At 37.3% G+C, this 27,119-nt stretch overlaps 2 protein-coding genes across 2 annotated transcripts in view; one reads left to right on the forward strand and one right to left on the reverse strand.

The window, feature by feature from the left end:
- Window positions 1–1,635: 1,635 nt before the first annotated feature.
- Znf215 (zinc finger protein 215) lies at window positions 1,636–13,763 on the forward strand. The gene is made up of 6 exons (XM_063256650.1): window positions 1,636–2,054; window positions 4,435–5,016; window positions 5,876–5,961; window positions 7,514–7,646; window positions 8,078–8,152; window positions 12,871–13,763. Exons 2-6 carry the CDS (start codon window positions 4,617–4,619, stop codon window positions 13,761–13,763), a joined length of 1,587 nt encoding a protein of 528 aa, XP_063112720.1. The 5' UTR covers window positions 1,636–2,054; window positions 4,435–4,616.
- Znf214 (zinc finger protein 214) overlaps window positions 13,197–27,119 on the reverse strand; it is a 37,144-nt gene continuing 23,221 nt past the window's right edge. The window contains exon 5 of the mRNA XM_063256649.1: window positions 13,197–26,889. Coding sequence (XP_063112719.1) covers window positions 26,645–26,889 — 245 coding nt within the window. The 3' untranslated portion in view covers window positions 13,197–26,644. The remainder of the gene's footprint in view (window positions 26,890–27,119) is intronic.

A 27,119-nucleotide genomic window follows, 5' to 3' on the forward strand; every position in this document is an offset into this window, starting at 1 on the left:
TGCTGAATGAAAAAATTAGTCATCAAGAAAAACTGTTGGCTTACATCAGGGCAGATCTTCTCTGTATCTAAGTAAAGACCAGTTCTAATCCAGAATTTCATGTTAACGACAGGGAATAGAGTTTTCACAAAACAAGCTTATATATCTTAAACAGTCCCATATGGCTTGAGGGTCCTTCACTTTATTATAATGGTTCTATATTGTATTATATAGAGAGATATTATTATATATTGTATAATATATATTATATATTATAAAGTTGTACCATTAAAAAATAACTAGACTGTCAATGAGGCCTTAAGGACCTGAAAATAACCCTTATTTAACTAGCAGCGTCAAACCTTCAGTGAATTTTTAGGATATCTACTCAGAAACTTTATAATTACAAGAGACATGATAGGAAGTCTAATCAGCCCTGTTCTTTGTGCCTTTTTCTTTCCCTTATCTCTTAATTTGCTGTATAGGATGCTTGAGCCTTTTTAAGTTAAAAGTTCTGGTCTAACTAGTTAAATATGACTTTTATAAAGATCAAATCCCTGTAAGCTAATTGTATCACCCATCATACCTTGATTCCAGAAAATATTCTACAAATCTGGAAATCTTCATAAAGGTTATATAAATTTGAAGCACAGTGCAACTAGCAATAGAACAAGTATTAAGAAATCTGAACTTGAACTCTGTTTTCTCATCTCTTCATATCAACAAATGATATAAAGGATGTCTACCTTTAGTGTTATGATGATGATTAAATGCAATGACATATAATTTATGACAGTAAAGAATCCAAAGTAGGTTGGAAAAATGCCCTACTTCTCATCTTTTTTTACCTTCACCAACCCCTGGCCTAGATTTGAAGCTTCCCGTGGGGAGCTCTCCTGACTAATCACTTTGCACTGTCTTTGTTTTACTCTTACAGCACTATGTACATATCTTGTCTATACAAGTGCTAATTATATTATCACATAACCAGTACTTTTGGTCATTCCCCTCCTTCTGAGACACACACTTTCTTTCTCTGGTGATCCTCACATCTTCTAGAACTCCTCCTGCATTTTAGACTCATCCTCCTCTTTTAACTTTGCTGATACATTTAATTTTTGGTTTTAAGTTGAAAATTACCTGTCTTAAACCATGTTATGGATACTCCTCAAGCCAAATCCAAGCCTTTTCCCCCAGGCTCTATCAATCTCGTTTCACTCTTAGAATTGCCGTCTATCCAGATTTGACACAAATATTGTGTGTTTTGTTCAAGACAACTCTAGGTTATTAAACCCAAATGCCTAACAGATAATGTTTCATGGTACCTCACATCCTGGAAGCCAAAACCGAACTTAGGTCTTTAAAATATTTTACCTCGTTGAAAAGCTGAACCAATCAGTAAATTGATAAATCAGGAAAGACTATGCTATATACAAGACGATATCTCTTTGAAATTGTGTCAGTTTTGTAGGGTTCCAGGTTAAGGGGAGTGGAGGAAGGAGAAAGTAAGGAAAATTTGGGTCAGTTTTTCCAGGAGAAAGAAACTGCTGAAAGTCTGTGGCCTTCTTTCAATTCACCAGAGCAAAGACACAAATCCTTTAGCAGATCAAAGTTTCTCTACCAGGTTTCTCCAAGTAAAGGTGAGGCCTGGGGAGGGGCGGGGTCTGGGAATGGGGCCGTCCAATTAGGCCCAAATCCAGAGCTGGCCGCAAGGGATTCTGGAGGCTTCGTCCTCACCGGATGCGCATGCGCAAAAGTGCGCCATAGCAGTATGTGGATTGTGGATTGTTTAAAGTCCCTGTGAGGCCCAGGGTTCTTTGGTCGGTTGTGACTGTCAGCTACCAGCTTCTTCCAGCAGCCAGGACAGCGACTGCTGCAGTTCTTTTCGACTCTGGCACCAGGCCCTGGATAACAGCTGTGCTCACAAGTATCACCTGGGTCACGGGCAGTTGGGGAAGTGAGTGCGCAGAACTGGAATCACGCTTGAGGGGGGCCACGCTGAATGCACAGATTCAGCTTGCTGGCAGTTGGCAGCTTCCAGCTCTGCTCTCCGCGGGCTCTGCCCTGGAATCCAGGTAGGTGAGCTGACGGGAAGTACAGGGAGGGCCGCATGGGCTGGGGAAAGAACAGAGCTCGAGATTAAGGGGGTTAGGATCCGAAACTGGATCTGGATCCAGTTCTGCTGAGCCGGGAATTTGGCTTCACTGCTGCCCCTTCTTCTGTTCTGTAACGGGCCCATCCTCCAGATGCGTAGACCATCCTAGATGAGATGATCTGGAATGGCTGGTGTGGAGCTTTATGGGAAATACCAGCTGTGACTGGACAGATCAACTGGGAAAGACACAGGAGTTTTCCTTTAATTTCCTCTTGCTTTGCTTTCACAATCATTCTTAACCACCTCTGTAAAACATTAAAGCCTCCAGGTAAAACCCCTTATGTATTTCAAACACTAATTTGCAAACTTTTATTTACCTGAGTTAATCTCACAAGGCTCTTCCTGTTTTAAGCTTCTACCCTACCCATGACCTAAACTATTAAAGTCAACCCCCTTTACAGACACTCTCCTTTTGCCATACTTAGCAGCTCTTCAAGTTCTTTAAGGCCATAAGATCCATCAAACTAACGGCACCTGGTTATATTAAGCTAACTTTTTTATTAAACTGCGCAGCCCTGGTCTCTCCCAGAGGTACTGACTCATTGTCTTAACGTTATTCTAAGTCTCACCTTCAGAGACTCAGAGAATGACGTTTAAAGTTAGCGGTTTGGGACTGTCCTTATTCCAGTGTCCATTGCTTATTGGCCACTAAAGCTATTCAGTCATGCCTATATACCGTAAACCCTCTATCCTCAAAACTGTTATTCTAAACTGTTTCTCCTCAGAAATCTTACGTGCATTCATATCATCCTGATCATCTCTACTTATTTTTCTAGCTTTACAATTATGTACACTGAAAAATTCATTAGTTTATGATTTTAACCTGAAAATTTCCTCCAGAAGATTTCATTGCTTCTTCTCACTTCCTGAGCTGAGCTCCAGAAGATTTCGTTGCTTCTTCTTACTTCCTGAGCTGAAAGGTTAATCATCTGTTTTTTGTTTAATTATATATAAGGAAGGTTTTGTCATCCACTAACAACAGAACTCGAGCTATGCTGTAGATTTTGATGTAGAATATTTAGGATTTAGAAAGTTGCCTAATCTGTCATTTCTGTCATTGTTTTCTTGGTTTTTAAGACTTGCTATAATTTTCTTTCAAGTATGTAATTTGATTAATGACAGTTATATTTCGTGAGTTGTACTGCTTCTTTCATCTAACTTACTATTAATTCATTATATATTTACTATATCCCCGAATATATTAAGTATATGTAATATATTTAATGACGTATTTGCTTGATATGATTTAGATCATCCTCTTTAAGCTTTTTATTCATTTTGGGATGTCTCTCAAGTTTTATGTAGTTGAGTTTAAATTTTTATCTAGTATATTTATTGCCACCATAGCTATCTTGATTTTTTTATCAATCATTTCTTTCTTAGATGCTTCCTTTTATTTCTACTTTTTTCTTTTGATTTTGCTTTTGACATATGCCCTGTGAGTTTTTCTGGGTTTTTTTAGGTTGAAGAGTTCCTTTTTCCCCCAGCCTCGCCAATATTTGTTATCCATTGATTTGTTGATAGCAGCCATTCTTTCTGTAGTGAGATGGAATCTCAGTGTTGTTTTAGTTTGCATTTCTTGAGTGAGCAGGAAAGATAGACAACTGTACTGCTAATCTCCACTAGATCATCAAAAAGAACAGTTTGTGCTGTCATTGCTTGCTTGTTTGATCATTTTGTATGTCTAAATCTTATAACCTGAACAATTACTTCTCAGATAACAATATGCAGCACATTAGCTAGTGTTAATTTCCTACTATTTTTAAAAATTCTGTATCACTTCTATCCTTTTTTCTGTTTTGCTTTTTACGATAAAAATATTTTTTAAAAAGTATGTAGGCATAGTTCAGGTTTTTGCTGGGACTTGTTACTCTTCTTGAGAGTTTTCTACCAGCAGGTTTTAAGGGGTCATTTTGTTCATTGATTTTTTTTTTTTATGGTTCTTTTTCTATAGCATTGTGCTTGTTTTTTACTAGTTGTACTTGTGTTTAAGGAAAAACAAAAATGAAATCTAAAGCCAGGTGTGGTGGCGCATGCCTATAATCCCAGCACTAGGGAGGCTGACCCAGGAGATCCTAGCACTTTGGAGACCACCCTGTGCTACAAAGTGAGCTCAGGGTCAGCCTGAACTGCACGGTGATACCCTGTCTCAAAAAAACAAACAAACAAACAAAAAAAAAACTCTATATAGTATTTATTTTTCTTAGGAAATTTTATGATCATTATACAATTTTATCTTTTAACTGTGCTAATAGATGTTTATTTTTCTATGTGTCAAATTTGTTTTATTTTGTTTTCAGTTTCTCAGGATGCTAAATTTTGGATTTATGTCTGAAGCTTCTGGAACTCTTCTCTTTAGTATCATATAAACTGATGCAGACCATAATGTGTAAAGTACATGAGTGCTTAGTCCAAATTTGAGAAGTATTGCAATCCCTTAGCAGGACAAATCTGAACTACAGTGGGCATTTGGTTTAGGAAGATGGAGCCTCTGAACAAGTTCATCACTGTCTCAGAACCTCAAAACCTGGCTCTGTGTGAACAGAGTGAGGTCTTAAGAGCAGATATGTCTTGGCAGCAGGAGAGCCTCCCTGTTATAGACTTACATGACTCTGAAGTGTCTCGCCGGAAGTTCAGACATTTCCAGTATTTCGAAGCCTCTGGGCCCCATGAAGCCCTGAACCAACTCTGGAAGCTCTGTCATCAATGGCTGAGACCAGAAATTCACACAAAGGAACAGATCTTGGAACTGGTAGTGCTGGAACAGTTCCTGGCAATCCTCCCTGAAGAACTCAGGACTTGGGTAAATTTACACCATCTCAAGAATAGCAAAGATGTGGTGACCTTCATAGAGGATGTCACTGAAATGCTCAAAAACAAGGGTAAGACTGTAGAAAAGTTTGAAAAAAAAATTATCTTTTTCTGAAGCTAGACAGTATCAAGATCCAGGTCATGAAGGTCTTTCAGTTACTGCAGCAGAAAGCCTGAACTTTATTCTGTAGGTCATGAAAATATAGAACTAGATCTCTCACACTAAGTAGAAAAGTAGCACAGTTTGATTTGTCTGTTAAAAATATATCATTTCACATCAGTCTAGAGCAGGATTTGGCCCATGAGCCAAATAATTTTGGAAATAAATTTTGTTAGACCATAGCCATGTCCATTACTGGTTTTTGGTCAATAGATGTATTCATTCTATGACTAGAATTGAGTAGTTGCACAATAGACTATTGCCTACAAGTGTCAGATATTTACTATGTAGCCCTATGCAGAAATTTTACCAACTTCTCATGAAAAAGATGGCGCTGAGGGTTCTGAAAATAGGAAACCACTTAGGCTATTATAATAGAAAATGAGGGATCATTAGCAAAACAGAGTAGTTTATACCTAAAAGAATTATTGGCTGATTGTAAGGTGTAGGTAGAATACAGTTTAGTGTGAACTCATGTGTTCTGTGAATGGGATATAAGTACCAAATTTTGTATGTATGTAGAGGGGATAATACATTAACCACATAGTATATTGAATTGGAAGTCCCTGTGGGACATCTATAATGAAAAAACAATAGTACTTAATAATTAGATTCTCATTTCTAATGGTACCTGACATCATTATTTTTTCAGAGTTTTAATCATTCATAGGTGATTTGTATGAATCCTATGTTAAACCCTCTGCTGTAATCATCAAAAATGGCTCTAGGGTAGAATTTGGCTCCCTAACATTTTCTCTCATCTTACTCAGGTATACCTTTCAAAGATTCTTCCCCTCAGAAGAGCAACACCAAGGAGGAAAACAGGAAAGCTGACTCACTAACAGGCAAGCCTCAAGTGAGTTAGGATCCCACTTTTTGCTGGAATGTATATTCTTTTTTAATATGACTTCCTTTTACTTGCCTTTTAACTTTTGTCAAACATAGTTCCATCCAAGGACATGCTCGAGTCACTTACTCTCCCATGAAACATTACACCTATTTTCATTGGTAATAGACTCTATGGAAAATATTTTGTCCTAGCCTTTTGTAGTCCGTGTGAACCTGCTCCCTCAAGAATATAGATGATAGGGGTGGGGCACATAAATCAGTGGTACAGCACCTGCCTGGCAAGTGTGAAGTTGTGTGTTCAAACCCTGGTACCAAAAAAGAAGAGAATATACACAATAATTGAAGCTTGAGCCTTACCATAGGATGTTTAGAATTAAAAGTGGAGCAGGCCCAAGAATAGAATCCTGATCAATATGATTTACTAAAAAGAGTTAAAAAAAAAATCAAAGGATACTGAAATGAAAGAAACAATGATGGAAGAAGGAAATACGATATCACTAAAACAAACTATGAGAAGTTAAAAAAGAAATATTTTCAAAAATAAAATAATACAACCTAAGTACTCACTAGACTGCACAAGAAGGGAAGCCAGGTAGCCTTGAGTTGCAGAAAGAGAAGATGAGGAAATAGACAAAACAAATGTATACAACTTACAGAGACTGACTCGAAAGGATAAGAAGGGTAGAATTTTATACATTTCAGTGTCATTAAAAACACAAGACAGTGTTGAAAGTTCTGGAGAGAGAAGTGAATTAATTGATAATGTGAGCTAAGAGAATTTACTTATTAACAAATATTTAAGCCTGACGTGCCAGACCCTTTTCTGACAGCTATGAATGTTAATAATAGATCAATGTCTTTGCCTTATGGTAATAACATTCTGATAGAAGCATACAGTCAAATAAAAGCAAATAAGATCACTGCAAATAGAAATAATTATTACAAATGAATGGAGCCTAACATACTAATGACTAATCAGTAATCATCAGTCTTGCCTGTCTGATGAGGTGACATTGTACTATGAGGTCTGATGATAAGAGAACAGGCTATGTTTCTGAATTAGAGAAAATGTCCTTTCTTTTTCTAATCAGAGCCTACATTTTCATGACAAATTTCTCTTAAATCTACCTTAAACTCTTCTTGTCCTAACTCCTTTTCTGTAAATTCCTTGTGCTTTCTCGGAGTGTTTTATTCCACAGTTATTTTAATTGTCCTTTTCTTCTCAAAGTCAAGTAGATGGAAGTAAGAACTGCACTTCCTTTCCATTCTGCAACCGTCATAGAGTTGACTGGCCCTTACTACAATTAATATAATTTCTTCTTTATTACTTTTTTTTTTATCAGTACTGGGGATCGAACTCATGACTGCCTGCTTGCAAGGCAGATGCTTATGCCGCTGAGCTAAATCCCCAGCCCCCTCTTCTTTATTACTTTCAACCCAAAAATTGTTCTATCAATTTCTTGTATATTCTGGCTCCCATGGTATTTTTTCCAAATTCATTCTACCTCTGGTAATATTCTTAGGAGTGACCTTTACTTACAATAAACTTAATGTTTTAGGAACCAGTAACATTCAGAGATGTGATTGTGGAATTGAGTGAGGAAGAGTGGGGACAACTGGACTCTGCTGAAAAGAACCTGTACAGGAATGTGATGCTGGAGAATTACAGGAACCTGAGTTCACTGCATAAAGGTGGCATCTGACTACATTTATCTACATTGTCTACTAGTAGAATCAGCTATTAAAGTTAGAACTGCTGGGGCTGGGGATTTAGCTCAGCGGCATAAGCGCCTGCCTTGTAAGCAGGCAGTCATGAGTTCGATCCCTGGTACCGATAAAAAGGAAAAAGACAAAAAAAAAAAAAAGTTAGAACTGCTGAAGCTGTTATGTTCATTTGGCTCTATGTTCAGGTTTTATAACAGCAGATCTTCCTGTTCTGTCTAGTTGAAAGTCCTTTTTGGTATAGAGCCAGAAATACCTGGGTCTGTGCCACTTTTTGGCCTTGTGTTCAGAAGTTTAGGCTACTGCATTGGAATGGAATTCTGTTCCCAATAAAATATGTGTAGGGTTTCTTATGGTTATTTGATTTTCTCAACTAACAGCTCACTTATTTTCCAAAGCAGTTGAGATCCCTGACTTGCAGAGTGAGAAAAAAAGATGGATAATGGAAGGAGAAATCCCAAGAAGGACCATTGTGGGTAAGAACCAGGCAAATACAAAATATTTGTAGAAAGTTACTGTTTGAATTATTTGTTGTGGAGGTGACAGCAAAAGTACCTAAACTATGAGGGGGTAAGAGAACGGAATATTATTGCCTTTTGTTCACAAGCTCTTTTTTATGTGGTAAAATAGTGCCCTAGGTTAGGCCCACAAACAGTTACTAAAGCTATGTGACTTGGGACAACGCCTTACCTGTAACTTTAAAGTACCTGCTGTGAGGACTAAATGAGTTGAGGCATGTAACACCCTGAGAACACTGTCTAGCTAAATAAGCATACATTAGCTAGCTTAACATTGAACATTATTCTTTTTTTGAAGCAGAAGAAAACCTGTTTTATACTAAGGTAGCTTCGAATAATCTTTTACTTTTCCTTCTTTGATTGTATAGCCTTTTATGCATTAACTCCCTACCCTCCTCATAATCTGTTCTTATTGACACTTTGCAAGTGAATATAAAGTTGAGATAAATGTTAGTAAGCACAGAATAGTATGAAGAAGAATGTAATTCACCCATTACTTCATTCCTTAGAGCTACACAATAGTAACATGTTTGTTTGAGGCTTTTGTTCTTATTTTGCATGATGCCAGACCTTTGCATTGAGGTATATCCCTAGCCCTTTTTTATTTTGAGACAGGATATTGCTTAGTAACCCGGGATGGGTTTGAAGTTGCAATCCTTTTGCCTCAGCCTCTCAGAGTGCTGGATTATAAGCATGTGCCATAATGTCTAGAGGCTTGGGTTTTGTCTTCTTTTTTAAAGATTTGTCTTTTGATACATCTCTGTGATTTCAAAAGATTTGATTTCTATAAAATGTGGGAATATTCTCAAGGTTTTTCCCAAAATGCACCATTTTACAACCTGTTCTTTTTATCTACTGTAGTACCTTGAGCAATTGCCTAGTCAAACAGTATAAAAATGAGTCTTCCATACATATTTTTAAACTTGTACATCTCATTGTAACCCCATTGTTTTATGCCTGTCAGTTTTATAGGTAAGAATCATTCCATCCTAAAACTAAAACATATTCCCTGATTTTATTCTGATTTCATCATTTAAACATCATACCTTAATTCACCTGGCATTTACTTCAGTAAGAATAATTTTTATTTCCTAAATAATTTAAAAATTATAGTTTATTTATGGTGGTAACAAAATCATTCTCACTCATCCCCTAAAGTTGTAGACCTTGTTTTCCTTCACTTTTGAGTCTCAGGCAGCAGTAATGCAGTTTAATCACTAAAATATACAGATGTGATACTTTGCCATTTCCTAGTCCAGCTTGTAATGAACTGGCAGCTTCTGCTTCTGTCTCTTGGAAGTAAGCGGCCATTTGTTTAAATACACTGATGCTGGCATGCTGTGAGAAGCCCTCATTAGCCACTTAGAATTAAGTGGCATATGTTGAAGTAAAGTTGGTCAGAATAACTCTTACCTTGTTCCTTAGAAAACATACTTCCAGGTTTCCCCCATTCAGTATGATGACCATGTGTGTATTATATATAGCTTTTATTATTCAATATATCATCCTTCTATACCTATTCTGTACAGAATTTTTATTATGAAAAGATGTTGAATTTTACTTGATACTTTTTCTGTATCTACTAAGTTGATCAGAATTTTATAAGATGCTTTTCTACATCTAATGAGATGACCATATCATTTTTATCTTTCATTTGATGGATTTAATGTGTTATGTTAATTGATTTGTGTATCTTCAACCATGCCTGCATCCCAGTGATAAAACCAACTGGTATAAATGACCTTTTTATGTGCTGTTGAGTTTGATTTGCTAGAATTTTGTGGAGAATTTTTGCCTTTGTGTTCTTATTAGTATTTGGTTTTCACTTGTGCATGTGTCCTTGACTAGCTTTGTTAACCAGATAATGCTATTTATAAATGAAATAAATCATACTTGCATGTGTAAACACTGTATTGTTTTGCTAGGTTAAGAAACTAAAAGAGTAAATAAAATCCAAAAGTTACAATAGATACAGTAAGGAAAGACTGATCAAAGGAAAATTACATGGTTTGATCAATTCTGTTTTGAAGATAACAATGCAATATAACAACTCTTGTTAAACTCCTGTCATCTTGGTTTGAAATCTTATATTGCTGTTGTTTTGTTGTTATCGTTATTGTTACTATTTTGTTTTTGTTTGTTTGCATCTTGATTTTTCTGTGTTTTTGGAAGGACTCTTTTCCTTCCAATTCTGAGAAATACTCTGAGAAGAATTGACACTTAGTTCTTTTTTAAACTTGGTAAAATTCAACAACGATACCATCTGATTCTGAGCTTTGTTGGGAGGCTTCCCATTACTGTTTCAACCTCAGTATTGTAATTGTTCTATTCAGATTTTTTATTTCTTTGTAGTTAAATTGTGGTATTTCGTATATATCCTGGAATTCATCATTTATTCTGTTTTCCAGTTTGTAATTTTTCTTAATGATCCTTGTATTTCTGTGGTACCAGTTTTAATGTCTCCTCTTTCATTTCTAACTTTGAGTCTTTTTTTTCAGTTAGTATAGCTAAGCACGTGTTGCTCGTTTTTTTCAGATTTGATTTATCTTTTCTACTTTTTTTAGTATGGAATTTCTGCTGTTATCTTAATCACTCCTGTTAATTTGGAATTTGGTTTGTTTTTGCTTTTCTAAATCTTTGAAATGCAATATTAGGTTATTTTAAATATATTTTTATATAGGTACTACTCATTGATACGAATTTCTCTCTCAGTACTCTTTTTGTTGTATCCTACAAGTTTTAGTAAGGTGGTTCCATTTTCATTTGTTTCAAGAAGGTTATTTTCCTTCTAACTTCCTCAATGACTCACTATTTTTCAAAATATGTTATTCACTTTACATTTTTATTTCTAGAATTTCTTCCGTTCTTGACTTCTAAGTCTATTCCATTGTGATAAGAAAGGTTATAGGATATGATTTCAGAGGAAGTTTTCTTAGGTTTTCGTGTTTTTTTTTTTAATTTTTTAAGACTTGTTTTCTGGCATAATGTATAGTCTATGCTAGAGCAAGTTACATGTGCTGATAAGAATATGTATTCTGCAGTTGTTGGATTGTGTTCTGTATGTCCATTTGACCCACAGTATAATTTAACTGATGTTTCTTTGTTAAATTGTTGGCTGTATGATCTATCCATTGATGAAAATAGGGTATTGAAATCCTTCACTGTTACTGTATCAGAATCTGTCTCTTCTTTTAGATTTCATTTCATATCTATTTTATTGAGTGCTTCAGCATTAGGTACATAAAGGTTTACCATCATATCTCTTTTCTGTTTTGGTTTGTTTGTTTGACTGTGCTGACTGAAACCTGGACCACATAGATGCTAGGCAAATACTCTGCCACTGAGCCACATTCCCAGTCCCTTGTAATAGCTTCTTATTGAATTGATCCTTTGATTATTATATAGTGATCTTTATCTTTTTGTGCAGTTTTCATGTAAATATCTCTTTTGTCAGACCCATGAACAACTTTTACCACTTAGTTTACATTTCCTTGTGCCTGAAATATCACTTGTCATCTTTTCACTTTGTCTTTAGTGTTTAGTGATAAAGTCAGTTTCCTGCAAGTGGCATATTGTTGGATTTTTAAAATGCAAATCTATGTCTTTTAATTGAATAATGTAGTTCATTTACATGCTAGGTCATTATTGAACGGTAAAGACTTATTTTTTACCATTCTGTTGAATCTCTTCTAGATGTCTTTATTCTTTGTTTTTCCACTTTAATCTTTGTGGGTTGATGGTTTATTGTACTGATTATTCATTATTGTCTGGCTTCTCTTTTTGTTTTTCTGCTCTTCTAATAATCTTATGCTTTAATGTACTTTTGTGATGGTATTCATCTTCCTTTCACTTCTGGATGCAGGAATCCCTTCAGATCCATTGAAGCCTGGTCTGTCTTGTAGTCATGAATTGTATCAGTTTTTGCTTGTCTTAGGCGATCTTTGCTTGTCTTTTGCTGGGCACAGTTTTGTTGGCAGTTACTTTCTTTCACAATATGGAATATGTAATTCCATTCCCTCCTGGTTTATAAGCTTTGTGTTGGTGAGTCTGTTACTTGTCTGATGGGGATAACTTTAAATGTGACTTGGCAGTTTTCTCTTGCAGATTTTAAAATTCATTGTCTTGGTCTTTTGACATTCTTTAACATGCCACAGTGAAGATCTTTTCTAGTTTATTTGGGATTCTGTAAAATTTCTGCAGATGGATGTTCATATCTTTCCCAATAGAAGGATATTTTCTGATATTATTTTACTAAATAGATTTTCTGTGCCCTTAACTTTTGCTCCTTGGCTTTGATATTCTAGATATATGGATATTTTCTCAGTAGTATCCCATAGGTCTTGAAGGTTCATTTGAGTCATTCTTGTATTTTTTTTCCTTTTTTCTCTTTTCTGACATTTCAAAAGACCTGTATTCAATTTCAGGCTTTATAATTTTACTTGATCTAATCTATTGTTGAGCCTTTCAATTGTATTTTCATTTGACTTACTGAACTCCTTATTTCCAAGGTTTCTGTTTAATTCTTCCAAATTTCTCTCTTTGCAATTCATCGCGTTCACATAACATTTTCATTCTGTACTTAAGACTCCTGATACATGCATATCCTTATATACGTGAGTCTCTATTTCCTCATTAAGTAGTTTCCTATCATTATTTTATCTGATTTTTTTTTTTAGACATGGACACTATTTCACAAAACCAAGATTCAATTCTAAAGCAGAATGTTTCTTTAGAAGAATCAGTTCATGGCATAATTATGACAGTGCCTGCCAAAAATGTACATTGTGCCTTCCACAAATGGAGAGGTAAGGATCAGTTTCATAGGAACCAGGAAAAGCAAGACACAAATTTGTCACAAGAAGATTTTGTTCATATGACAGTTGGCAGTGAAGAAGGGGACTCTGAGTATAACGACAATAAGAAAAGCTTTATGTCAGTTAACTCTGTTTGGGATATACAACCAGAAACATCAACAGAAATGAGGTTCCCAAATGGCCGTAAGTTTACAACTAATTTCAAGTTTAATTCAGACTCTGTGGATAAGCCACATTCAGAATATAATGAATGTGAAAATGCCTTGGGCATTAATACACATATTATTCAGTCCAACAAAAGACATATTACAGTGAAATCCTATGAGTGTTATCAATGTGGGAAAGCCTTTAGCCGAAGTTCATCCCTCATTAGACATCAGATCATTCACACTGGAGAGAAACCCTATAGATGCAATGAATGTGGGAGATTCTTTAACCGACACACAAGCCTTACAAAACATCAAAAAATTCATATGCGAGCAAAGGCCTCTGAAGAAAATACATCTGGAATAGCCTTCTGTAAGAGTGAAAACAGACTCCATTCTGGAGATAATCTCTATCAATGTGTTGACTGTGGAAAATCATTCAACCGTAGTTCCTCCCTTATACGACATCAAATGATTCATACGGGAGAGAGACCATTCATATGTAAGGACTGCAAGAAAACTTTCAACCACCGTTCAAACCTTCTTAAACATCAAAAACGTCATACTCGAGTAAATACTGGAAAGAAAGAAACACTGGATTACCTTTAGTAAGATGAGGAGTCATTCATCGTCATGGAAGTTAGAATCTCATGAATATAATAATTTTACAGAACCATTTGTTAAATGTATTCCTAAAGTAATGTAACAAAATACTGGAGAAAAATTAGACTCCCAAATGAAGCTACTAGGGTTTGTACTTTAAAATACTATCACCATACAAATCTTTGTCTCTCATTTTGGTACGTTACCTTCACCTTTCTCTGGTTCATAAATAGGATTGTTTCTTGCATTCACCTGATTTATTGATGAAATAATATTAGAAAGCATCCAAGAAATATTCCTGGAGTTGACATTTAATTAACCATTGGTCTTTATGAGAAGGTCACAATAAAACAGAAGTGCATAACAAATATAACATAGGAGAACACCTGTAAGGACTGAAGTCTCTAAATTAATGGCCAAGACTTCAGTGACTGTCAGTTATTCTCATTTATTCCACCACTAATATGTTTAGCATTAATATCCTTTGGGATCAGAATTGAGGAAGTTATCAACTGCAATGGGAAATTGGGTTGTTGTTCATTTGTGTGTATTCTTGAAATCTGCATTTTTAAAAAGTATTTTTTGAGATCCACTCTGGAGAGACATCTGTATCCTGAGGTGAACTTTGTATTTACCCAAGTTTTATGAGGTCAATAAAGTATCCTCATACTCTGTGTACCAAAACTGTCTGCTGCAAGCTATTTCAGATCCCAAATGGTTCTTTGAGCCAAGTGGTATATCTTAATCTTCCTCCCAAAATCATTCATACTAGAGAAATTCTCAGTGAATGATGATGGTACCTTCTCATCAAGAGTTCAGACTTTATTCAAAAGCAGGAAAAGTATACTACAGGGGACTTCTAGGATAAGATGAGACATGTTTTTTGCTTACCCTTTACATCAGAACATGGTTATGTTACAAAATGCAATACAAGAAATTGGTGTGGAAATTCATATGTAAACAAACATAATGCAAGTTTTTGGAGAGGCCCAACAAGAATACAGAAACATCAAATCACTTATTGATGTGTTAATTATAATGGATGCTGACTTTTCAAAGGGTATTCTGAGGTTTTTTTTTTTTTTTTATAAACTGTAATTTTTTTTTTTAGGTCATCAAAAGATAAAAATGCTATTTTCATCACTTTCATTATCTTTTCTCTTTATCAGGTATTTGTGCATAACTTTCTGTTTTTAAATCCTTACATGTCAAGCTTTCTCTGTTTTTGTGGTGTTTTTGTATTTTTTTTACTTTTTTGGGGGGGGGTTTTGGTTTTTTTTTGGTACCAGTGATTGAACTCATAGCTTTGCACTTGCCAGGCAGGTGCTTGTGCCGCTGAGCTAAATCCCTAGCCCAAATTTTCTTTTAAAATTATACTATTTTCAGTATAAAGTAACTTCAAGTACCTTTTTAGATTGTGTTTTTATTTTATTTCTTGCAGGATATTTACAGGCAATTGATACCTTTTCTGCTGTCTTTTCACATGCCTGCTTATTTACTGTTTGAATGTTACGGTGCCATCAAAGGCAGATATCTAAAATGATTCATGAAAGAGTGGAGATTAGCTAGGTTATGGTGGGTGGCATGTTAGAAAGGAGAAATGATCAGTGAAAAGCAAGGAACACAAAGCTACAGAGAGACAGCAGTACGTGTTCAGGACACAGAAGTTCATCAGCTGGAAGACGGCACTGAGTAAGAGGAAGTGTTCACATATGGGCACTGCTAGGCAAAGACTCAAAGGCCTTATGAGAGATTTTACAATCCACCGTAAGAGTGAATAAACAAGGTTCTTGTTAATCCCAGTTATTCAGTACTCTAGAACAACTGATTAAAATAATGATAAAAGGAAAACAAATTGGGGAAAATCATTTGCTAATGACATAGTTGATCACTGGTACAGTCTAATGAATAAGCTGAGAATATGTATACACACTTTCCTCAAAAACTATGCTGAACAACTGAGGATTGAGCTCAGCAGCGTAAGTGCCTGCCTTGCAAGTGCACAGTCATGAGTTTGATTCCTGTTCAAAAAAGAAGAAAAAAACTATGCTGAATAAATGAAAAAAAAAAAAAAAACCTGTCTGGCTGAGAAGACTATTATAGAGCTATATAACTGCCCTATAGTAATACAGGTCTTTCACATTATACAGGGGAAATAAATGTAGCTCTCAACCTGCTAGATGTTTGATACACCAAGTTCATGTTCCCCGAAATCAAAGAATGAATTCTAAGGAACAATGCAGGTTAAAAGTTGGAAATTTATCAAGGAAGAGACAGCTTCTGAGAGAAACAGGAGGGGCCTGAGTGGGTTGCCAGTGAACCTACTTCATAGAGGAAGTTTTATGAACCAAAATCATAGGGCAGGTACAATGTAGGTTATGATCAACCAATAAGATTATAAGTATAGCCACTTAGGTAATATTGATCCAATAAGGAAGCAAGTTATATAGCAAGTATACATGGAAAGAACAACTTTCCAGGAAGGGATAGATCCAGGAGTGACCACTCTCCAAGGTGAATGAAGTCTATCCAGACTTTATTGGGCCAGGCGTAAGCATTTATCTTTGGGGAAACATGTCTGGTCATTCTGTCTTTACCTTGAGGCCTGGCTTTCAGCAGATACCCCTCTGGCCACAGCTGCAATGTGTTTTTATCCTTGGTATTAACTCTTAAGGATCTATCCTATAATATTTCTAACTTAGCAGTCTCTCTTTAAAAATTCTGTCAAATATTTAAGAATTTATTTCACAAAATGGTTACAAAGTATATTTTGTAGAAGTAACAAGTTAAAGTAGCTGTCACCGTTTCTGAAGGGCAATAACAGGTACCTTACTAGTAATACAGTGTGTAAGTGGTCCAGGCAGGAATAGACAGCTTTTGGACAAAACTGACTGTAGCTAGACTTAATGTGTCTGTAAGAATTCTCAATAAAATTATCACTTCAGATCACTGTTGAAAAAAGTTAACTCAGTATTTGCACATTCCTTATGCAGACACATTAACTATGAATATACAGTTAATGTATTCCATATGCATACAACAGGAAAGGAAAACCTTGCATGAGTATTTTAAAACTAAATTTATTGAGCCAATAAATTAATGAAATTAATACAGGTTACCTTTGGCCTCTACAATTAAAAAGAGATGCTACAATTAAAAAGAGATGCTCAAAGTAGTGGCAATTAGCATCCAGACATTTATTAGCATAGTGAACGGTTGAAGTGTGTATTCATTTTTTTGGCTGCCTGTATATAATATAAATATTCATTAATGTATTAAAACCAAAAAATGTGAGCATGCCATAGAAAACTAGTTAAACCATTAATCAAGGAAATACTGTATTTTAACCTAATAAAAACAAATCCACATTCTGGACAGATAGAAAACGTAAAGGAGAAATAAAAATAATTTAGTGAGACTATCAATAAATTTAATTCATATACAACTAGCAAGAATGTAAGTTTCTTTTTAGGAGGGCACATTTAACCTGTATTAAGAGCCTTTAATACAGGGGAGTAAATAGCAGATAAGGACTCAAAAACAAGATGAATTCATTTACTTCTCCAGGGATAGAGTACAATGCACAGTCAGGAACACAGAAATCCATAGTCCTTAAAAGCTTTAAATCCAGTTTGGGGAGCGGGTTGGTCTAAAAATGACTCCTCTGTTGCAAACAAGGAATTCACTTTGGATTTACTCAATCACCCAGGCCCCCCACACACTTAAACACAACTAACACTCAATCTAAATTCCTGCTGCTGAACCCTCAGGCTTGTATGACCTCACAACAAAGTAAGCAACCCCTTCAGCATCTTGCAGCTTCAGGACCAGTAGTTTCCCCTGCTTTGCTGACAACACTAGGGACAGTCTCAGCTTAAGCTAAAAACCATGGCATTTTAGCTCCTGTTGTAAAGCTCTGGCTTTACCCACATGGATCCACTGGGAGCTGAAAAGGCTCCACAGTTCCAGGAGTGTTGCTACACATGTCCCAAATCATCTTTGACACCTGAGCTTACCCAGTAAGAACTAGGAAATATTTCCTTCTCAGACCACAGCCTTGGGATGCAGCTTCAAGTACCAAAATCCTTAGCTTCACTCAAGCTTGTCCCTGGGGACCAGAGAACGTGCCCATATGTGTTTCAGCTCCAGAACTGTAACTACTAATACAGGCCTTGTCCCCACCAGAATTCCCACCACTGCAGTTCTAGGCCCATAAAAACCCAAGCCAAAACCCCCAATAACACCTGTGCTTAACCCATGGGAACAAGGAAAAGTTGCCCCATGCTCCATACATTCACAGTGGATACCAACTCCACAAGCCCAAACTACCTGCACATGTGCAGAAAGACCTCAGGACGATCTCTACAGCTCCTAAAATTTGAATCACAGTACTGGTGCCAAAAGCCCTGGTACCACTTCCATCGAGCCTGCAGTTGGATCCTGCAACTGAAATACAACAACTAATACCACTTCAAGTCTCAATACTAACTGCAGTGATTTGTGGAACTTAAGAAAGTTCTCCTTTGTGCTCCATAAACTCAAGTCCACGTATGGAGCCACAGACCTTAGCATCACTTGTGTCCACTCAGAATCTAGCAGAGCTCCTTCCTGTCCCATCCTCTTTCCAGAACTGTAGCTGCTGCTACCACATGTCTAAGTCTCTCTGATATTGATCCTGAGAATTCTAGGAAAAGGTTCCTCCTCTTCTGCAGCCCAGGGACTGTGTCTACTAATGCCACCACCTTATCACCTGTGCATGCCCCAAGCAAAATAGGGACAGTTCTGTCCAAATTCTGCACCACTGAGACTGTGGAACTTATCACAAGTCCCAATGCTATCAGTGCTCAACTCTGTGGAGTCACATAGTTTTGGAGTCATATCCATTGCAGTCATAAAACTACCTTGATGAGCTGCTGCAGTACACATTGTTGAGACACACGTAGTGATAACATCAATCAAAGATGAAACTACACAGAGATGGTAGTTTTGAACTCCCATATAAATAAACCCAAGGCACCCATTCAACTGACATACATTCACCTAAATGATAAATCTTTTCTTACAAAAACTACACCAAAAAATCGGAAAAAAAATATTACAACAGATGCACAGACATCAATGTAAACAAAAGAAATGTGAAACATGCACTTCCAAAGAAAAATACTCTCCCAAAAGAGATCTGAATTTGAAGGAATCATTTGGAATTCCTGAAACAACGTAAGATAAAGATCCTAAAGAAACTCAGTGAAATGCAAGAAAATATCGGTAAACAACATGAAGAAATGAGAACAATCCTATGAATGAGAATTGATAGTAATTATTTGTTGGGAGCCGCAGCTGAGCCCGGTCGCCTTACTTGGCGGACGTGAGGCCTGTAAGAAAGAGCAAAGCCTGAGCTAGATTACCCCTCCCATCGAGTGTGCTAAGATGGCGCTTATCTCCTACTTCCTGCTTGGTAAACAACCCGCTCTGTACGATAGTCTGCCTAGCAACAACTGATGTTAGCCAATCAGCCCGCATCGCGCGCTTTGAACTGATTGGCCACTGTAACCCTATAAAAGTGAGTGCCTCTCCCGCCACGAGAGAAGAAGCACGGAAGGAGCCGCGGAGAGCGGACCGGTAGAGGCTTCGGGACAGACTATAGAGAAGAAGCACGGAAGGAGCCGCGGAGAGCGGACCGGTAGAGGCTTCGGGAAGCACGGAAGGAGCCACGGAGAGCGGACCGGTAGAGGCTTCGGGACAGACTGTAGAGAAGAAGCACGGAAGGAGCCGCGGAGAGCGGACCGGTAGAGGCTTCGGGAAGCACGGAAGGAGCCGCGGAGAGCGGACCGGTAGAGGCTTCGGGACAGACTGTAGAGAAGAAGCACGGAAGGAGCCGCGGAGAGCGGACCGGTAGAGGCTTCAGGAAGCACGGAAGGAGCCGCAGAGAGCGGACCGGTAGAGGCTTCGGCCGGGAAGAATCCCGGGGCAGACTGTACGGAGAGGGAAAATAAAGAAAGCCCAGCCACTGCCAGATCTTGTCGTGTGTTCTTCCTGCCGGCCGGGAGCGACACCAACAATTATTAAAATGCATACCCTATGGATGTGGGATCCTGTGAAGCTATGCAGGAGCAGTTCCCAACAGCTCAGCAGACCTGTCCCTGTGAACCAGCCACATGGTGCTGCCCACTTTCCTGCTGCCCAGGAACCCATGTAGACCTCCCTGAGCAGCTCAACCTGCAGAGGCTTCCTAGAGAAAATTTCTGGCAACGCTGCCACATTTCTGCTATATCAAAGACAGCAAGGAAGCCCTATTCACTCACTGCTGAGACCTGTGAAGCAGACAGGCAGTCAGTTTTGAGTGACTCAACCCTCGAGGCCCTGAGAATCAGCAAGTGACCATGAAAGTTTTCTCCAAGCAACTTGGCTTGTCAAGACCTGGGGGAAGGCTTAGCCATCTTCCTGTGACCCCAAGAATCAGGTGGTTGTCAGGAGCACATCCTATCAAGGTCTTGAAAACATAGATGGCTCTTCTACCTACCGAAAACAGGTCAGCATTCTGTTGTCTGCTACAGTCTGTACTCAAGCATCATGCAAGCAAGTCTTGAAAAAAATCAGTAAAAGTTACATGATAATGTTAAAGTTTGTGACTTTGTGGGGCTGAATTACTATCTGTCCAGCGCTTTGTGTGGCTCATGGGCCATGGGTTGGTCATGTCTACTATAAACTTAATGGATCTAATGGACATATACAAAATGTTTCACACAGATACAGAACAAATGGAAGATTCTCTAAGGTACAATATAAATTAGGCTATGATATATGTGTGTCTGTTGGTGTGTGAGACAGGGCTATGCAGGTCAGGCTGACCTTGGGCTCACTTTGTAGCCCAGGCTGGTCTTGAACTTGCAACAATTCTCCTGCCTCAGCCTGCCAAGTGCTGGAATTACAAGAGTGTACCACTCTTGTAATCAAAACCAGGCCATAAATCTTCTCATGAATACAATGAACTAAAATTAGAACCCAATTATTAATGGACCCTTAGAGGAACTGGGGATATAGCTCAGTGGAGGAGTGCTTGCCTGGCATGCCCAAGACCCTAAGTTCAATCACCAGTACCACACACACACACACACAAAAAAAAAAGACTGATGGATCAAAGAGCAACAATTGAAAAATAAAAAAATTAAAAATGGAATCTTAGAAATTGTATCAACATGCGGCAGGCAGTTAAAATTCTCTTAAACAACCAATAGATCAGTGAAGACATTAAAGGACTATTTTAAATTAAAAAGCATTTTTGTGTGTTTTGTTTTTCAAGATAAGGTCTTGCTGTATAGTTCAGGGTGGCCTTGAATTCACTGTGTCACTATGTAGTCCATGCTGGCCTCAAACTCATAGTGACTCCTTGCTTTGCCTCCTAAATGCTGGGATTACAGGCAAGAGCCAATATGCCAAGTTTTCAATTTGAAAATGTCTTGAAACAAATGAAAACACAACAAACCATAATGTGACACAGCAAAAGCAGTACTAAGAGAGAAATACATTTTCTTTTTCCATTCATCTGTATAGCAGTAAGTGCCAACATTAAAGAAAAGAAGAATTTCAAATGAACAGCCTAATATGTCAACTCAAGGAACTAGAAAAACATGAATGAATACCACAGTCAGTAGAGAAAGTAACAAACGTAAGAAATAAACAAAATAGAGACAAAAATAGAAACAGTGGACTTTTTGAAAAAAAATTGACAGTGTTAACTACACTAAGAAAAAAGAGAAGAACCAAAGAAATAGTATCAGAGATGAAACAGAAACATATCTATTTCTACTACTACAGAAGCACAAAAGATAATTAGGGATTATTATAAATAACTAAACAACAAATTAGAAAAGTCAGAAGAAATGCATACATTCTAGAGACATACAACAAAAACCAAATCAAAGGAAATTTAGAAATTGGACAGTCCCATAACAAGTACCAGAATATATATATTCTGGTATATATATTCATATATATATATATATATATATATATATATATATATATCCTAACAAAGAAAAAGTCTGGGACTGCATGTCTTCATTATTGAACTGTACCAAAATTTTAAAGATGCCAGTTATTCTCACACTATTGCAAGGATTTGAAGGGAGGAAACCCTTCCAAACTCATTATGTTAGCACACAACCTTAATAGTGCCAAATCAAGTAAAGACACAACCAAAAGAAAAAAGAAAAGTACTATATTACTAATAACCATGTTGCAAAAAACCTCAAAATATACAAGTAAATGATTTTAGAGTTCTTATTACAATTTTCATTGTAATAGGAACTTTTGCTTGAGCGTGATGAATTTGGTGACTCTCCTGTAATGAATACTGACAGCAGAAGTGATGGAACTTAAATTTAAAGATCATGCCCTGGAAACAGCGGTGTCCTGTCTTCAGCTCTTTCTCTCTGGTCTGCACTCTGGGAAAGCCAGCTGTCATATGAGTGCAGCCCTATGGAGAATGAACTGATACCTCTAGCCATCGGTTAGTGAGGACCTGAGACCTGTGAATTATTAAGATGACTGCAACCATAAATAATACCTTAACCATACCCTTGTAAGAGACTCTAAGCCAGAAATATCTGAGCCACACCTGGAACCCTGACTCAAAGGAGATAAGAACTTGTTGGTTAGTTTTTGAGTAGTTTGTTACCCATAAATACATAAGTGTATAATACTTTTTCAGATTCTTCAGTTCTACACTCATTTGATAAAATGTGGTATCCACTCCCATTATTCCACAATTATTTAGGGTAGCTTGTTTATAATAAAATATACTTTAAAAATTATGGTTAGAATTGTACATACATTAACTCATTAATTAATTGTAATTATTTTCCAGTAAATTATCTCTTTATATGTTTATTAGGTTACTAGTTTTTTTCCTAATAGTCATGAGTTCATTGTACTTTAAGGAGATACAGATGTTACAGATGTATTTACTTGTCTTCTGACCAATATGTAGTAAAATACAAAATATTAAAGAGTCTTGGCACAGTGAAGAATGATATTAAAGCTGTTCACATGATTATAAAGAGGTAATCAAGTAGTATGGTCTCAGAGATTCACATTAGAAACTTTAAAATACTAGATTCCCATTCCCATCGCACAATGCGTCATCTTTCTTGGGTTTACTCTACGAATAGGTTCTTTCCACATATTTAGCCAGTAGTTTTTGTGGGGCCGGGGGGGGGGGGGGAATTGTTTCTCTCTCTCTCCACTGTCTGTTTTTTGTTTTGGTACCAGAAATCGAATTCATGATCTTGCACTTGCCAGGCAGGTGCTGTGCCAGTGAGCTGTATCCCAGAGACCTTTCTACATATTTAGAAAAATTGTTGCATGCCAAAGCAGATGTACATGTCCTAAAGTTTGCAATCACAGTTTAAAGAACAAAAAAAGTATATATTTAAAGGCTCATGTAACAGGCTGGGAATATAGCAGTGGCAAAGTGCCTGCCTGGAAAATGCAAGGTTGTTTGATCCCTGGTATGAAAAACAAATAAATAAAAAGTCCATGTAATAATTCCATAGGACTCTTTAATTCATTGTACTTGGGTAACACAAACCCTTCACACTATGACTGACCAACCAGGAGTTACTTTTATATCCTCACATTTAAAGTACAGAATTCTAAGAAATAGAGAGGGGAAAATTCTTCAAAGGGTATATAGATTCTAATGTAAGAGAGTTGTCCAATATAGTGCTTTTGGCATGAATACTGTTCACTTTTCATCTACACCAGTCATGACTTGTGGTTGATTGGATTCATGATTGGTTGAGATGAGGTCTTACTCTACAGCCTTAGGCTAGCCTGGAACTCATAATCCTGCTTCAGCCTGCCAAATACTAGAATTACAGCATGTGAAGCCATGTCCAGCTTTATGTAATTTTAACACTGTGGAAAATTATGACAGCTTACTCTACCACCAAGTATTTCATTTGTGAACAATGGCTCTTTTGGGGGTGTGAGGAAACCAGCGTCTCTGGGATAGAATATATTTATAGCCCTACCGAGATTAGATGGATCCGACCAGCTGGCAAGACAAATCTGCTCAGCCCAGTGCTCCCGGCTTCCTGTTTGCAGCCAGAGGTAAGAGAAGGTCCAAAGCCTGACACTGGGAGATCTTTAGTGGGTGCCCCTAAAGTTCATAGCTTCTGCCCACCAATGAACAAGGAGAAAATCTAACCTAAACCTCTTCTAGTGCTATGACATTCCAATAGGCGAGGGGGACTAGCAGTTCCAAAGGCTGAAACTGCCACTGGCGGGAACAAAACCCGAGGCAATGTCCTAATGGCCTTGCACTCCAGCGCAGCTGGGGTGAGATTTTAGGGCTGCAGCGGGAGCGACCCACACTGGGCAGAAACTGGAGTGTCTGGGAGCCTGCAAACTGCTGATCCCACTGCATCCCAAAAAGGGCCACAGCCGCTAGGATCCAGGGTTCTGTAGACTTGTCAAGACTGTGTGTACAATGCAATACAGAAAACTTTCCAAGGAAACTGAGCACCCCTTCTTTATAGGCTCCTGTGTGGTTTCTATTGTAAAGGTAGGGTGCTTGGCCAAATTCTCCATGGGACCAGACCCTTCCTCCCCTTGGTGTCTGAGAAATCCTGACCTTTTCCGACCCATGAGATTTCAGCCCTTCAAGATAAGCTTCTTGGGATCTCTCGAAATGGTGGTTAAATATGATAAAATGCATTATACATTGAATTGCCCCTCAAATGTGAGACTAAACAGTGAATGTGGGCTCGTGCTCTTACAAAGCTACCAGAATGAATCCATTAACCTTAAGGGCTGTTTTGTTGTACCAGGACTCGTGCTTGTAGGCAGATGCTTCACTGCTGAGTTGTATCTCCAGTGAACCCAGTACTCTGTATAACCAATAACGTAGGGGAAAAAAAAAAAAAAACCCTCATATGCTAAAAGGCAAAATAATTCAAAAATATTAAAAGGTTTATAAAATGTTCAGATAAACAAAATCAGTGTGCTGTGAAAATTGTGGGGCATGAACTATTCCAGAGATGTGCCTTACGACTCGAATGTTTTTCTTTTACAGCAAAGACTAAAACTCACAAAGGTCAAATGATTATCCCAATCTCATATCAACAACATATCCTGAATCCTTCCCCAGTGAACTTTTCAGATACTACGCTGTTGAGGAAAAATATTTTCCAGGATGTTAACATTTTAATTTATTTGATGAATGAATGAATGCATGAATGTAGTAGTGGTGGGAAGTGAACCCAAGACCTTAAACTGAGCTACAACCCTATCTTTCTCCCTTTTTAAATCATTTGGTTCTCATTAACCCATTAGATTGCCAGGCTGTCCTCAAACTAACAATCTTCCTGCCTTCATCTCCCAGTGTCCTGGGATTACAGGTATGTACCACCACATGACAACTGATTTTAATGCCCACTGTAATGTTATTCTAAATCTTAGGGCCTCACAAAATGAACAGCACACTATAGTATCACCTTTTGGATTAATTTTGTAGTTCTTTACCTTCTGCATAGCCTAGTACAGTATTCAGTAGGTATTACAATTTGATCAACTTGACAGGCATTTCTGACAGGATTTGCCTGATTTATGCTTCTACCAGAATTTTAGATGACAATGTATATTATTTTCAATCCACACTGATCTAAGTGTGGTGACAATGTGTAGAAATATGCTCTGTCTTCATAAAAACACATCTGAACTCAGAAAATCTTAATCACTGGGCAGTATTTTCTGCTAAAACTGCTCACATTTCTTGAAACACTTTTTCCTCCCATGATCCTCCACTAAGAGTAGAACCACTATCTCTGGAAAACCAACCTTGACTCCTCAAGGATGGGTATGACTATTCCCATGGCACAATTCGAGCATTGTATTCTCTAGATACAAATATTCTAGCTTTCTCAGAGTAGCTAAAACCCCATCATGAAAATATTAATACAAAAAAGAGTATCACTGTACTTAAAACACTATATGCTCAAACACAAGCTTTCACAAGCAAATTTCTACATCTGTAACGTTGGACTTTCTCTTGGTTATTAAAATACTAGAGTTCAGTTTTAAAATCACCTCATACACTTATATTCAAAATTTTATCATTTTTCTCACTTCTACTACTGATACCTTGTTAATACTTTCTCTCTTTTAGGGACTACTAGACTTCCTGCCTGGTCTCTACTTTCAGTCAAATCTTAACACAAAACTCAGAGAAGGTACTACTAAAATTTGTTAGATCGTGGCATGTGAAACTTTCCAATGGCTTATTTCACAAAACTATCAAATGTCCTAACAATGACTTATAAGGCCTTTAATCTCACTCCCTATTTTCCTTGTCCCTTATTTTGCTGTGGTACATTACAGATACATTCCTTGCTAGTCTCAGAACCTTTTCACTTACCAAATCCTCAGAATTAAACTCTTTTTCCATATAGCTCCATAGCAAACTTGCTCCCTTAAATCTTTCCTGAAATGTTATCCGGAGGCCATTCTTTACCAACCTACCTAAAACTGCAAACTTCAGCAACCTCACATTTTCCATATTTTAAATTTTTCTCAACTCATCAAAATGCAGTACATGCCTAATTTTTGAGAGCATCACAGTTACCACAAAGTGCCAAACCTCAACAGAAGAATAGTTCCGACTTTTCTCATTGACAGAAATAACATCTTTCCTATGTTCTCAGGTATGGGTCTGTACAATGATTTCCTCTTTTATTAGGTGGTTTTTGCAGCATACACTATTTATTTCTACCAATCTCATGGTTAATTCTTATATATTTGAGCAATATTATTTACCAGGGTAAAATTTTGTGGGTTTTTTTTTTTTTTTTTTTTTTGGTGGTGGTCTATTAGGAACTTCACAGGTGTCATGGTCTGGATCCAAAATGGTCCGTAAGGCTTGTGTAGAAGATGGCTGGATTATGAGAACATTTTAGCTGACTCTGCTGATAGATGGGTCTGGTCAAAAGGGGCAGGTCACTGGGGTATGACCTGGAAGTGTTCATCTCCCTCCTCGGCTCCTTCCCTCTGCTTCTCTGTTGCCTTAAGATGAGCAGCATTCCTCTGTCCAGGTCGTTCCACCATGACACTGACCACCCAAGGACTGAAAATTCTACAACATGAACGAAAATAAACCTCTTCTTAAATTGGAAGTGTAGAGTATTTTCTCTTAGTGCCAAGTGACTAAAACAGGGAAGTTTAAAAGACACTGTTTCACAGATGGCTAACCAGCTTCCATTGAAACTAAGACTCAAATGTTTTTAAAGTCAGTAAAAATACAAAGTTAGACTTTGCATCATTTCTTGCACATTAAAATACACTGGAAAAAGAGACTACAATGAA

Source organism: Cavia porcellus, unplaced genomic scaffold, assembly GCF_034190915.1.
Source record: "Cavia porcellus strain 051 isolate PalLab524CR breed Dunkin Hartley unplaced genomic scaffold, mCavPor4.1 scaffold_9, whole genome shotgun sequence".
Lineage (NCBI taxonomy): Eukaryota > Metazoa > Chordata > Mammalia > Rodentia > Caviidae > Cavia > Cavia porcellus.